Raw genomic sequence first — 15,604 nt, forward strand, 5'->3', positions numbered from 1 at the left:
CTCTCTCCCTTAAAGAAAATAATATGATAACTTGTCTTTCTTTTAAATGATCATGCAAGAATCTGACTGCCATTGCATTTCATGAGCATTTTTGAATTATGAGTATCTCATTTCCTGTTTTTAAATAACAAGTGCTATTTTTACATCAGTTCATTTCCAACCTGTTGCCCCCAGAGAAAGACACGAGCCATGGCAACGAATAATTCTCCATGTGGCTCTCCTTCCCATAGCTTGCCTTGCTGGTATAAACCAACTGGCCTCTAAAATTCAAATGTTTACCTAATCCAGATTTCTGTATAACTAACAGCACCGAAAACAGTACTTTAAGAAAATGGTAAAGAAACATATCAGACATGCCTGTTCCCACATGATCAGTTTATGTAACTAACTGATAGTTAATTACAGTTATGTAATTAACTGTTAACTTTAGCGTATATTCTGTACTGGGTGATGGGATCATTGGCTTTAATGTCGCTCTCAAAATCCTCTCTTTATAAAGAACCCTCATTCTCTTTTCTGTTTTTAAAAAATACAGATTTCTATTTATTTTTTTCTCAACACTTATCACATAGGACCATTAATTTGGTTTAATTAATTTATTTATTGTTTAGCATCTTGATTGGAACAAAGATTGAAGACAAGAGGGACTGTTTTGTTCACAATCATCTCCAGTACCTGATGCAGTATTTGATGTGCTTAACATTTTTTTTTGAATTAAGGATTAGTTGTAAGCCTCAGTCTAAGATAATAGATGTGGCCTCGTCATCTTTCTCTATTTTTCTGTCCTAGTTATATTGATCACATAATATGTGGATGGGCAGGTATCTCCGCTTCTTACATCAGGACCATCCTTGCTGAGGCATTGACTGTAGGTGTGGATGAGTGAGAAGGATCAAAGCCAGTCCAGCACAGGAGAAAAGGCTTGGGCTGAGCATCAGGGAGAACCATCTGTCCTCACTCTCCCACCAGCTCAGTGCACAATGGTGGGTGAATTAAATGAGTGAAATGCACAGGATAGGATTCTCACCAACTCTGATTTTTTTTTTTTTGCTTCTTTTCAGGGAAGGCAGCAGGGTGTGGTTGGGCTCTGCTCTGCTACCAGGACTCCTGGGTATGCACCCCATGTCACTTGCTAAATGTGTGGTCTTGGGGCAGTTGCTAAATGTCTCTCCACCTCGGTTTTCTCATCTGTAAAATTGCATGGTAACAGTAGCTGACCGTGGACTGGTAGGAAGAGTCACTGGAGATGTGAGATGCCTAGCCCAGGGCTGAGCCATGCATGCCGTGTGAGTGTTTGTTATTACTTATTATGATGACAGCAGTGATAACGGTGATTGCATGGTTAGTTACCTCTGCCATTCCCGAGCGTGGAGTTCTAGCTTTTAATTGGAACAGACTGCTTTTCCGTGAAGAACAGTCATAGGAATTACAAGTAAAGCTATGAACTATGCTCAGTTCTTGGAGGTTAATTTCATTTTTGTGTTATCTTAAAGGGGTGAACTCTACCACAGCAGGCTTAGATTGGTTGCTGGCTGCTGGGAATTCCTTGGTGCTGGCTTAGAGTACATTGACAGCTCCTTCAACAGCCCCCTTCTCCTCCCACCCCTAGTCCTTCCCTGAGAAAGTGTCAAGCACCCCGGGCCCTTCCGTACTGTTGCCAACCAGGGAACAGAGGCGTGGCGGCCCTGAGCTGCACAGGTGACCTTTCATAGCTGCTGGGCCAGAGCTACATTTAGCCTCTGTTGCAATTAGCGATGTAAACTGCTCCTCAAGGCTTCCTGATTTATGTGTCATGAATTCTAATCAACGTGGGTGAATGGGATAGAGGTAGCGTGGTTCAAATTCAGAAGTCATTTCTAGCATTTCCCTCTACTGTTAGGTACGAATAATCAGTTCACAACAGTGTGCTTGAAAGACTGCCATCCAGTGTCCAGAGCCAACAGTGACCAAGGTGCGGTGCCTTCTCTGCTGCGGGGCAGCTCGAGACAGTATACTGGTTTGGTTAATCTAACGGCAGAATCCATTGAATGAACCCTTGGCAATCAGGGATTTAAGAGTCACTGTTTGCTACTCTATTTGCTAGTGTATAATATACTCCAGCGGACAATTAGCACCCAGTTTCCACGATTTTCTTGAAGGGGGATGTCAAACTGCACGTTATCATAAGTGATTATAAGTGAGGGTTTTGTTGCCCCTTTCCCCTTCCAGGAGTGCACTTCCAGGTGCCTTTCTCAGATTTTGATATTTGCTCAAATCAACCTGATGGTAGATCACTTGAGAAATGAACGTGGTGCAAATTATGAACATTGTGAGTGAGGTGAAATGACATGAAGTGAATTTTCTTCTGCTGTTAGTGCTTCATTTTTCACTGGTACTACGAATGCCCTGTGGTCGGGGCCGTGTTGGAAACATTCTTTGGTAGAGAAGGGACTAGTTTTATGCTAGCATGCAGATATCAAAAAAGGACTCAGAGATCCACAAGAAATGGAAATTTTGCCAACTCTCAGGTCTGGATGACAGGCGCTGATAGTCTGAAAGGTGGGAAAGGGTGACCAAGTGAATGAGGGATGCTTTCCCACCATCCAACACCACCACCCACATCTCAGCTGATTTTTGTGCTTCTTTTCTTGGCATTTCCTGTGCAGAGCCTCTTCTGCAGTTACAAAAAAAGTCACTCTGAGAAAGCAGCCAACTGCTCCTCTAAGTGTGAGAAGGAAAGTGAAATATTTTACATTTTTTCCAGAAATTCATGATAATTATTTAGCAAATAGCCCAATCAATGTTAGTGGTTTTGGACCTATCGAGTTATTAAAGCTATAAGAGGGTCATTTAAATTATTCAGCTAAGTTTTATTATATTTGTGAGATTTTTAGGATTTTGTGAGAATTTGCTGACAGCTTATAGTATATCACTCATAAATCTAAAGGTTGTATTGAATTATATGTAGAAGAAAAAGAACACATAAATAATAGAAAATTAGTAAATGCCCAAAGAATCTTAAACACAACCAAAGAACCATACAAATTCGGCTGGGCACCCTGTAGTATGTTTTTAAATCCTCAGTAGGACATAAGTGTCATATCAGGGACCACTGGTTTCAGAATATCACAACGAAGGGAAAAAACAACTCAAATTTAAATGATTGGCTTATTGCACGTTGGCACAATTTGTTCTATTTGGGGAAATTCTATGGAAAATGGACCATAAACATCGAGAGAACTTGGAGAAACCAGTTTACCAGCGCACCAATGTTTTTGTGCATTTACAACTTTCCATCAAGAAGTAATGTTGAATGAGGTCATGAATGGGTCTAGCCTTTTCCCTCTGAGTCAGATCCTGTACTTATCAATAATTTTGTCCTTGACCTGTGGAGAAGAGAATCCATGGAGAGGTTGACTAGACTAGACACTGTTTATAGAGAAGCAGGTGGAATCTACCAAGAGCTGAAGCTGTTCATTCAACTGTAAGACTTGTTAAGTTGTGCTGCTCAAACGAATACTGCCAACAATGAACATTAAGAAAAATTTATGACCTACGTTGCTTGCTGGTTACATACAGCTTTTAATCTGTCCTCAACCATACCTGGGAGAATCTAGAATCTACCTGGTCTATAAAAAGCTATCACTGTGCATTAGAGCAAGGTGATACACCCCTTCCCCCAAACCCCACTCCCCATTAGGGAATCTTGTGGTTTGTAGAGAGAACATGAAATATTCTCTCTTAGCCTACTGAAGATTTGGGGCAACTTAAGCCATCTTGAAACTTAAGAGGATCCCCCAGACTTCCTCCTGGATGGTGACTGAAACCAAGAGAAGTAAAAAAAGCTTGCTGGAAGCACCAGAGATGGTGAAATATTAGAATTCTCTGCTATGTATGATTTACCCAGTGTCTCCATGCAAAGACTATAAGACCCATTGCTTACTGATTTTTCTTTGTTGCTCAGGTTCTGTTTCTCTCCAAAAATTTTTTGCTATAGTTTATTTTTGTGACCTACTCATGGCTTTCAGCCAACTGACACAAACTAACCTTATAGTTAAGCTTAGTGCTCACAATGCAACTTACAACACCCATGGCATTTTCCACTTACTAGTCTATCAGTGATGTCGGACCTAAAAAATTACTACTTTTCTTTATAATAGATCATTGAAGAACTATTGAGCTAAAGATCTCTTCGTAACACTTCAGATTCAAAAGCCTAACTAACAGAATTTCTAGGAATGAGCTATTTGTGGTGTCCCTCGACTTTTGTTTGGTTAAGAATTTACTTTTTTGGAGTATTAAGATCACAGCAAAATTGCAGAGAAGGTACAGAGATTTGCCAATATCCTTGCTCCCACATAACCTTCCCCATGATCAATATGCCCCATCAGAGTGGGACTTTCGTTACAACTGAAGAACCTACATCGACACATTATAATCACCCAAAGTTCATAGTTTATATTACAGTTCACTCTTGGTGTTGTACATTCTGAGTTTGGACATGTATCCAGCATTATACTGTCAGACATTATACTGCCTTAAAAACCCTCCCTGCTCTGCCTGTTCATTCCTTCCAACCCCTGGCAATCACTCACATCTTTATAATTTCATAGCTTTGTCTCTTTTCAGAATGTCATATTATTGGAATTAGGTAGTATGTAGCCCTCTCAGATTGGCTTCCTTCACTTAGTAATAAGTTTTATGTTCCTCCATGTCTTTTCATGGGTTGATAGCTCATTTCTTTGTATTGTCTGGTTTTATCCCAGTTTATCCATTCATCTGCTGAAGGACATCTTGGTACCTTCCTAGTTTTGGTAATTATGAATAAAGCTGCTATAAACATTTGCATGCAAGTTTTTTGTGGACATAAATTTTGAAATTTTGGGGATAAATATCAAGCAGTGCAACTGCTGGCTCATATGGTGGGACCATGTTTCATTTTGTTAATTAAAAAAATGTCTTTCAAAGTGGCTGTATCATTTTGCACTCCCACCAGCAATGAATGAGAGTTCCTGTTGCTCCACATCTCAGCCAAATTTTGGTGTTGCCAGTGTTCTGGAATTGGGCCATTCTAATAGGTGTGTAGTGCTATCTCATGGTTTTCATTTGCATTTTGCTGGTGACATATGATGAGGAAAGTCTTTCATATGCTTCTCTGCCACCTGTATATATCTTCTTTGGTGAGGTGTCTGTCAAAGTCTTCAGCCCATGTTGTAACTCAGTTGTTACATATTGGTTAACTTTAACAGCTCTTTGTATATTTTAGTTAAGTCCTTTATCAGATGTGTCTTTTGCAAATATTTTCTCCCAGCCTGTGCCTTGTCTTCTCATTCTCTTTACACTGACTTTTGCAGAGAATTTAACTGCAGAGTATTTGACTGTAATAAAGTCAGCTTGTCACTGATTTATTTCAAGCATCATACCTTCGATGTCACATCTAAAAAGTCATCAAAATACCCGAGGTCATCCAGGTTTTCGCCTATGTTATGCTTTAGGAGTTTAATAGTTTTGCATTTCATATTTGGGTCTGTGATCCATTTTGAGTCAGTTTTTCTGAAACGTGTAAGGTCTGTGTCTAGATCCCACATTTCACCTACCCCAGTAATTGGGAGCATATTTTCATTTCCTCCAAATATTATGATACCATCTGGGAGACTGTATGGAATAAGAACTTGATGGGTGGAGGATGGTTATGGGGACACCAGTACAGAGTGGCCACCATTTCACTCACTGTCCAGTCACTGAAGGAAATTCTTGTCTTTTGGTACTGTGGCTATGGATGCTAGCCTGGGAATTTTTTTCCCAAAGATTTCAGAGCTATCAGAATACCGGTCAGAACATTACTCTCTGAAAGGATTTGTCCTTAATTTCTTGTAGGGTAACTAGTTATCAAAAAATGGCTTTGAGAACTGAATAATGAAACATAATGATGTGATGATGGCTGATGTTTATTGAGGACGTACTATGTTTTGATAAGGTCACAGTCTCCAGAGAGTAATCCCTATGCCAAATGGCTTATAAAACTTATCTGCATAGACTAGCACAACCACCACAGGAGACAGCTACAGTTAAAACGATTGATCTTTTAAAATAAGCGAATCGCAAAGAGCTTATGTATTTGGCTCAAGCATATACAATCGAACAGCAGGACAGAGATGCCAGACTTGGTAGTTTGATTCAGAACCTAGACTCCCACCTGTTCACTGTACCGCTTTGACCACACAGCTCTTGATTTCTCAATATTTAATCAGACCCATTATAAAAACGGACAGTCCTCAATTATTTGAACTGGGAAAGGCTTGATCATTAATTTGTTCAAGTTCCTTATTTTGTAATCAGAAAATCTCATAATCAAGGAAGTAAAAGGTTTGTGTAGCCTCTGTTGATGACTTGCGAATTCTGATGCTTTTTTTTTTTTTAACACGGAACGTAACTGGTTCACCCAGAAAGTCTCTAGTATTACTTTCCTTAGGTTTGCCAATTCCTTGGGCAAGTATATTTCTCTCTTAGTTCACAAGGTAATTTACCAATGGGCCATGACTGTAATTGAACATGGCTAGACTTTGTGGGGGGTTTCAACGAAAAAGGGTAAAAGGCAATTAATTACCTGTAAGTAAGGAATCACCTTACAGAGGGACTGTCCGAAGAACCAGGTCTCAGTGATGTCCACAACCAGCGTGGCTGGAAGGCAGGTGATGGTCACGAGCACGTCCGCCAGGGAAAGGTTGACAATGAAGTAGTTGGTCACCGTCCTCATGTGGTGGTTCTTCCACACGGCCACACAGACTGATCAGGAAAGGAGAAAGGAAGGGCAGCTGTCATGTACGGAACGCTTGTGCGCCCCGGAAATTCATGTGTTAAAATCCTGACCCCCTCAGGGTGATGGTATAAAGAGGTGGGTCTCTGGGAGATGATTTGGTCGTGAGGGTGGAGCCCTCGTGAGTGGCATTATGTTCTTGCAAAAGGAACTCCGGAGAGATCTTTTGCCTCTTCCACACTGGGAGGGTACAGCGAAGAAAAAGCTGCCATTGTGAACCAGGAAGTGGCTCTCACCAGACGCTGAATCTGCCTGAGCCTTGATTTTGGGCTTCTCAGCCTCCAGAACTGTGAGAAACAAACGTCTCTTGTTTATAAGCCCCCCAGTTTACACTGTTCCGTTACAGCGGGCTGGGCAGGCTAAGACAGCAACTAAACCAAGAGAATACGTGCTGGTGAGGAAACACTGTCAAGCTAATTAGCACCCCCACAAGTCCGCAAATAAATATTGCAAAGGGGAGGTAATTTAAGGCTGTGCTGTGTTTTCACTGAATTGGTCGATCTGGGTTAATGCTGAATATATAATCCATTCATTCAGTTTTTTTTTTAATTGAAGTAGAGTCAGTTTGCAATGTTGTGTCAATTTCTGGTGCACAGCATCATGTTTCAGAGATTCCTTTTCATATTCTTTTTCATTATACGTTACTACAAGATATTGAATATAGTTCCCTGTGCTGTACAGTAGAAACTTGTTGTTTATCTGTTTTATATATAGTAGTTAGTACCTGCAAAAAAAAAAATCAATTCATTTACCTTGCAAAGGCGTTTCTCAGTGGATCATAAGGCTGTATGTATTTTTACTTAATTTTGAATTTTGTTTTCCAGAAGTTAGAGAGCATTCTTTGATTTATCTTTCTACTCCCTCAGTGGTCAGCATGTAACAGATACTCAAGAAATAGTTACGGAATTGAGAAGAATTAGGGGCTCACTATCTTTCAATGAGCTGCAACATTGGACTTACCCATGACATTGACCCACATCTGCTCCCAAATTCTGCCTTTGGGGACTTTTCAAGGATGAAGAGGCTTAAAGACAACAGTTGACAATTATTTAGTCCCTATTATTGCCATGGTAGGTGCATGGTTTGTATCCTTAGGTCATTTCATCTCGATGCCGATCCGAAGGGGAGACATCATTACCGGTGTTTTATGTATGAGGTCATTAAGGCACAGGCAATTTATGGAACTCGTCTAAGGACAGATGGCTCATAACGCACAGAAGCATCCTCACAGCTGGGCTTACACGCCAAGGGAAGAGCTGGTCTTCCCGCCGTAGCGATCGCCTTCTTTTGTGAAAATGGACTACTTATAAAGAAAGCACATGCAAATTCTAGAAACTCAGTCCCCTCTCCGTTCTATTACTCAGCGTCTCTGAAAGTCACCTGAGATCAAATATATTTTGCAACACTTCCACAGCCAAGCCTTCCTCGACGTCTCTCAGTATATCCCCACTCAGCTGCCCCCTCGCTTACCTGGGTTTTTGCAGAAAGAACGTCTAGTTCCCTGATTCTCCATCTCCCCTCTGTCTGATGTACCCAAAGGTTACACGGTCCCTGGTTCCAGAATTATACAGGTGTAAACACTGCTGCTTACATCTATTGATGGGTTTGCTTCATTGAAAGTAACGTGGATTTACTTGGGACTTCATTATCCTGTCACTGCTGTCCCCTGTGCACCCAAAGGATGCTGTAATTAGTAACCTTATATAGCAAAGAAATAAAAGCATGTTTAGTTACATTGCAGTCACCAAATGAGGATTTCTTTTTGACAGTTGTGTACCAGGTATTATGAATTTCTCATGTTGAATAAATGCTGTCACTAGCTCCTGAAGCTGAAATTACCCAGCAGACACGAACTTAATGAAGTACCTGAAATTCTGAGGATTTAATTTTGAAAACGTCTCATCTTCCTTGACTCCAGCACACAGGCATCAAAAACTCACGGGAGTTTTTATTAGCGTAAATGACAGTCTTTATGGATGGGAAATGCTGCTGCCAAATCATTTATTTTTCAGAAATAACTGGAACACACACACACACACATACACTCTCACAAACCCATCTTAGCGGTTGACTTGTTATAGGAAATTGACAAAAGTACACTTCTGATACTTGGCCAATTAGTGGTCCAAATGGTGCAATCTTGGAACTAGAAAAGGAGACTTGAAAAATACAGTGGCAGCTCTGGTGTGACTCCCAGTTGTCCATATTTTGGAGGTGCGGGATGGCAAGAATGTCTAACCAATAGCAAAGCAAGCAGATCTTCAACCAACAGTTCTACAGCATCTCCCACGTGCCTCGTCCTTTTCTAAACAATATAAATTAGTAACTAGTTTAATCCTCATCATAACATTCTAAAGTGATTACTATTAACATCCCTGTTTAACACGTGGGAAACTAGGCCAGGGAGGCTGTGGAACCTAGCTAAGGGCACAAGGCTAGGAGGAGCAGAGTTTAGATTTAGTCTCGCCCACCATGCACGTGGTCCTGTGGCACCTGTCATCTGCTGTTGAAGCAGACGGTGAAAGGCACCTGCCGGCACCTCTCTGGCGGGAAGTGAACGTGGCTCACGGACTCCTGGAGTCGGAGATCGTTCAGTCTAACCTGTTGTCTGAAGCGCGAGTCGCCTCTGCAACATTCCTGATTCCTTTCAGTTGAACATTTTTACTAGTAGGGAATTCACGACTTGCTTAAGCCCTTGATTTCATTTTGCGGTGACTTTGACTACTAGCACGTTCTCGTTCATGTTGAGCTGGAATTGTTTCCCTTTCAGTGCCATCCGCGGGTTCTTTATTCTTTCCTGGAATCCAGGAAATAAACCTTATCTATTTTTCTCCCCTACATCGTACCTGTCTTAGTTCCCAGCGCTGCTTCAACAGCGTATTAGACACTGGATGTTTTAAATCAGCATCAACTTATTGTCCCCCAGTTCTGGAGGCTAGAGGTCCAAAGTCAAGGTGACAGCAGGGCTGAGCTCCCTCTGAAACCTGCAGAGAAACCCTTCCTTGCCTCTCTCGTGGTTTCTGGAAGTTTGCTGGCAGCCTTGCCATCCCTGGGGTGAAGCTGTGTAACTGCCACCTCTGCCTGCATCATCACAGGGCACTCTCCTGAGAATCTGTCTTCACATGACCATCTTCTCACAAGGACAAGAGTCATATCAGATTACGGGTCCATTCTACCCCTGTATGAGTCATCTTAACTAATCCTGTCTGCAGTGACTTCATTTCCAAATAAGGTCACATTCGGATGCACAGGGGGATTAGCGCTTTAACATTTTTTTGAGGGGTGGACACAATTCAATCTGTAACAGTCTGATCTTTGTCCCCTAAAAATTCACATTCTTCCCTTGTGCAAAATACAGTTCAGTCCATCTCAATGGTCCCCAAATCCTTAACCCATTTCAGCATCAACTCTAAACCCTAAATCTCATCCAAGTCAAGAAGGGGTAGGACCTGGGGTATTTGCTTCCCACAGCAAACTTTCTCTCCGTTTGTGACCCAGTGATCTCCTTCCAAAACTGCGGTGATGGGACAGGCACAGGATAGACGCTCCCATTCTGAAAGGGAGACATTGAGGGAAAAAGGGGGTCACTGGTCTAAAGCAAGTTTTTTTTCCAACTCAGCAGGGAAAATGTCATTAAATTTTAAGGCTTAAGGATAATTCTTTGTGGCTTGACGCTGTGTTCTCCTAGATCAACAGGGTGATGGCCACCACCGCTCAGCCCTGGGATAGGGGAGGGGGCGCCCTCTGAAGCCTCTAGGGAAATCCTTCCTTGCTTCTTCCTAGCTTCCGGTGGCTTGCCAGCAATCTCTGGTGTTCCTTGGCTGGCAGCTGCCTAACACCAACGCCAGCCCCCGTCATCCCCCGGCTTCCCCCGTCGTCTCTGCTTGCACTTGGCCTCTTCTTATAAGGACACCAGCCGTATTGAATTAGAGACCCACCCTACTCCAGTATGATTTCATTTTTAACTAATGACATCTGCAATGACCCCCATTTCCAAAGAAGGTCATATGCTGAGCTACCGGAGGTCAGGACTTCATCATATCTTTTCGTGGAGACACGACTCCACCCCTAACAGTGGCCAGTCCGATATTCAGAGCCCACGGCTGTGACTGTTCCCCAAGGCTTGTCTTACTCAGGCTACGTATCTACATATCTCCAGAGCCCTCATGTGTATAACTGCAGGGTTTTGCATCCCACATCACCCCGATTCTCTTATTCTGAGCACACTCCGGATTACCAGTGACAGCTCTAAATGAGCCATCTGCAACCGCACACACGCTTCCAGCTGTGGTCTAGCCGGGACAGCAAAGAACAGGACGATCATTTTCATCAATCTGTCTCCATTAACATAGCCTGAGATCTCGTTAGCTTTCCTAACTGCCAAGTCACAGTTTTTGAATCATATATATGTACACTTAACTAGAAACTGGTTTCCCTGGGTAGACATTTCTTTGCCACTGAATCTTTAGGAGAAAAAAAAGAAAAATAATCTAGAAAGAATACTATGAGGACAATTGGAGAAATCTGAATTTGGACTCTATGTTAAATGATATTCCTGTGTTATTTTAAAGCATCTTAAGTCTTGTGTTCACATTATGTGCATTCAAAGTTCTAAAGATTATGACAAGCCTGTTTCCCAAGACTTTGTTTCTTTGGGTCAAACATCACCAGATCCTTTACACACAGTAGCAGGAGTTTCCCTCTCACGACTCTGGTCTGTTTGTCATGAAAATGCTGCAGGTTACCAGCAGGTATCTCTAACTGAGTTAGCATTCCAGAACTGCACGCATGTCATTGGTGCCCATCTCCTAAATCTGGCTTGAAAAAAAAATACCCTCTTGATTTTTCATTCACCCATTCAAAATATTAAAGGTGCAAGGTGAACACCTCCTTCTCCTGAGAGCATATCAAATTTTCCATCTTTTCCTGTATTCTCTTCCTGGACTTGACATTTTTCTGAAGGATAACATTCTTCCTTTTTCTCCCCTGGAACCTGTTAAAATCCCCCAGGTATCACCCACCTGGGTAATTTTCTTTCTCTTTCTGCTGCAAATACGTGGCCGGATTGTGGTGCCCATTAGCCAGACTATTGCAACGACCTCGTGTAGTTGGCTCCACACCCCACACATTTTCACTCCAGTCTGTTTCATCCATTTATCCCAGTCACTCCAATTATATTAACTCTTTCATTTCAACAGGAGTCGCTCCTTTTCTTCTGGATTAAGTACAAAATCCATTCTGCCATTTAGTCCCCATTGAATACCCCCTCTGTATGTTGCAACACTGCCTGTAAAATACTCAGAGCTGTGGGACAAGTCTGACGTCTCACTTCACATCAAACATAGTCTCTGTCCAGGCTGTGACTAATGCCACCCGTCTGTCTGGAAATTTCAACTCTCCTTCAACCAATTAAATCCTACCCGCCCCCGTCCCCAAATCCCAAACCGATCAAACAAAAAAGTTTGTTTCATGGAATCTCCCAATTAGTCTAACTCAACATGACTTCTCTCTCTTTTTTTAAAAACCCTGTTACATGTTGCATCTTTCCTGGTCATGAGTCACATTCTAAAAGTATTTATGGATTATTATGAGTACTTGTATTTTTTCTCTTATTTCTCTACTTGTACAAAAGCTCTTTTTTCATTTTGAGCTGGTCTTTTTCTTCCTCATACTCTTCTTGGTTTCTATAGCTTTTCTCCCAATACAAACACAATCTAGAACTTACTTTGCAATAAACAAATATTCATAAAATTAATTTGCTCATCAGCTTACAGTGTGCTGCTGCCCCTGGTACTGTACATTTACCCATGAGGTTCTTTAAAAGAAGAGGAAAAACCCCAGTGGCTGAACGGAGCATTTATTTTCTTCTTTTTGAGCAAAGTCTGAGAGCTAACAGAGAACGTAGCTGCCTGTCTGTTACTTTCTTGGCTCTCAATTATCCACGAACTGCTTTCTGATGAGCCTTAGTAGGTCATGGAGCACGAACTTGGTGCTATTTTTGAAATCAGTTCTCTGAATGATCATGAGACATCAACGTTACCGTCAGTTTGGGGTTAGTCTGCACTGAGAAGTCTGCCTGCGTGAACCAGGAAGATGTGAGGGATGGGTGAGCTCGTGGTGGTGAAAGGAGGTAACAGGAGGCAGGAATGCAGATTGAATGAAATTTCACCCCTAACACGGACTTTATTGAAACAGAGCTTTTTGAGATGCAGAGGTGCCAAGAAGATAAAAGTCCACTTATTCCCTTCTCTTCCACCTCTCATTGGATCTGACCTCTCTTCTTCTGGAAGATTCTGATGACATACATCCCCTGTCTTTGTTCTGCAGGACTGACAGATGGAATCTGACTGCAGCTGTGTGAGACCATCTACAGCTGGTGGTGCAGAGAGGGATTTAAAAAATAATATAAGGACGTGGTCTTTAAAAAAAAACAACCTTAGCCATGTGCCTGTTACTCTATGATCCAGACATAAAAGTGACTTTCAAATGGGAAAAAAAAAACTATTAGTATGAAAAAGGTCTTTGAAATTTTAATTTGCACTTACGATAAACTGGCTTTTGTTTCAATATCTATCTGGCTACATATGGACAAAGCTAATTTCTCTCTCCAATCAGTCCTTGCACTTGGAATAATTTAAACTATGGTGATATACTATTAATCTGTTGGTGACATTGCAGCTTTCATTAAACACACACTTAGGTCTTGAACTGTCAACTAAAGATTGATATCATGATGTCAAGAGGGGACTGCATGGTATATAATGAGTATGTTACTAAGCATCTTCAAAAAATCTGTATTAAATATATCAAATTATTTTAAACATTTTCAGATTTTTTAAGATTGAAAAAGATATAGATGTTATATGATGTTAAGTGAAAGAAGCCAGATACAAAAGGACAATGATTGCCCCTTATCTGAACTACTTAACAGTAGTCAAATCCTTTAAGACAGAAGGTAGAATGGTGGTTGCCAGGGTCTGGGAAGAGGGGAGAATGGGCTGTGACTGTTTAAGGGTAAAGAATTTTAGTTTTGCAAGATGGAAAAAGTTCTAGAGATATATATTGGTGATGGGCGTACGACAATGCGAATGTACTTAGTGCCAATGGATTGTATACTTAGGCATGGTTAAAGCGGTACATTTTAAATTATATATACTTCACCACAATTCAAAAAAAAATCATTTTCCATGAAAAAAGGGGCTGTAAAATGGGAAATAAAACTTTTGATCTAACAATACTGTTTCACAAAAATCGTAAACACAGAATGAAAATTCCAGGAAGACAATATTAATTGCTCATTTTATGACTTTTTAAAAACTCATGAACAGCTAAAATAATAAAAGAAAACACAAATATTCAAATATACTGCAGTTCCAAACATATTAGTGGCAGTGCTGAAGAGAGCAACCACATGCTTTTTTATATATGATTGAAATTATTTCTTTGTGAAATCAAAGTACTGTGTGCAGTACACTGTGACACTGTAATTTAGATAATATCTCAATGAATAATTATACAATTTCGTGATTTTTAAATTTAATTTACATGGCTATGTATATAGATATGCAAGATAATTTCTTGATTCTTATTTGTTATATTACACACATAAACACGTCAGGAGACTTTAAAAAATACCGCAGTTCCACCTTTTGCCACAAGGTGTCAGTGAAACGTCTTGAAACTGCTTACCCTGTCCGTTAAGAGAGAAAGTTTTAACATTAAATTAGTTGTAAAGTTCTTTATAATGTATAAATAAATGTATGTGTTTCAAGTGAAGTTTTCTTGACCAAAGAATCTCTAAGGAAGGATACAATGGCTAACATATTTTCAGTTAAATACAAACGAATGAGTCAAGATGAGATGAAACGATTTTTTCTAAGTGAAAAGCAACAACAAAAAAAGCAATTTCATACACAGAGAAGACAGCCTGTATTTAACTCCCGTAAGGAATCTACCTTGAAAGCAGGAATGGTGTCATCCAGAACCGTTTCAGTGTGTGGATTTAAGACACAGGCAAGGTGACTACTGGTGTTGTCCTCACCTTCATGCACCCCGCGATCCTGCGTTGGTCCTCCTTTCTTGTTAGTTTTGCTTCCTCCTCTTCTTGGGCTAATATGCCAATAACTCGTGACTCAATCTCCCGCCTCCCACCTCCACACCTCGGCATCTCTGAATCTCTCCGTGTGTGCTCAGGGAGCAAGCACACAAGGGTGCCCTTTCTTTTCCTGCAAACTGACAGCTGGGACATTGCCAAGAAGCACATTTGTGGAGTAAAATCTGCACACACTCCCCCCACCGAGGTTGACTGATATTAAGAAAAAGCAAACTTTTAAAAAAAGTTACTATATAAACACAGCCAAGTATGTTCGGAATGTATTTCAGTTTTTGTTTCCTCGAGAAAATATAAACGTCTACGATTTGACAAATACGTTCTCATTGGCACCTGCTCATTATTTTAACACCGGCAGGAATTCCCATGTCACTGTGGTGTTGATACCAGTGAGGTCGTGTGGGGAATAATTAAGATACCACAATTAATAAATAGTCTGGGAAGGGATCCAGAAAGAGGTATCGTCACACCGGCACAAACGTGCCGGGAGAAACTGCACAGAAGGATGATATAAAACAGAAACGCAAGGGAAATAATAATGCACAGGAATCAAGTCGGAAAGAAATTCCTCAGAGGGGACAGTACGTGGCTAGTCTTGACATCAGCTGCCTGTGAGTGGCAGGGGAGGGGCCCAACCACAGGTGACAGCAAACTTGTGTACAGGAGCTGCCAGGGACCAGAGCAGCGCTGACTTTAAC

At 41.1% G+C, this 15,604-nt stretch overlaps 1 protein-coding gene across 7 annotated transcripts in view; it reads right to left on the reverse strand.

Annotated features, from left to right (window-relative positions):
• Window positions 1–14,968, reverse strand: part of HCRTR2 (hypocretin receptor 2) — a 36,664-nt gene extending 21,696 nt beyond the window's left edge. Inside the window, exons 1-3 of one of the 7 annotated variants that reach the window (XM_072944789.1) lie at window positions 14,838–14,968; window positions 8,267–8,462; window positions 6,587–6,765 (exon numbers count right to left, since the gene is read on the reverse strand). In XM_072944789.1, coding sequence (XP_072800890.1) covers window positions 6,587–6,765; window positions 8,267–8,309 — 222 coding nt within the window. In that variant the 5' untranslated portion in view covers window positions 8,310–8,462; window positions 14,838–14,968. Of the gene's footprint in view, window positions 1–6,586; window positions 6,766–8,266; window positions 8,463–11,817; window positions 12,012–14,751 lie in introns of those variants that run through there. The other 6 variants (XM_072944790.1, XM_072944788.1, XM_072944795.1 and 3 more) reach the window with 6 other exon arrangements.
• Window positions 14,969–15,604: the final 636 nt, after the last annotated feature.

This window comes from Vicugna pacos, chromosome 20, assembly GCF_048564905.1.
Source record: "Vicugna pacos chromosome 20, VicPac4, whole genome shotgun sequence".
Classification (NCBI taxonomy): Eukaryota; Metazoa; Chordata; class Mammalia; order Artiodactyla; family Camelidae; genus Vicugna; species Vicugna pacos.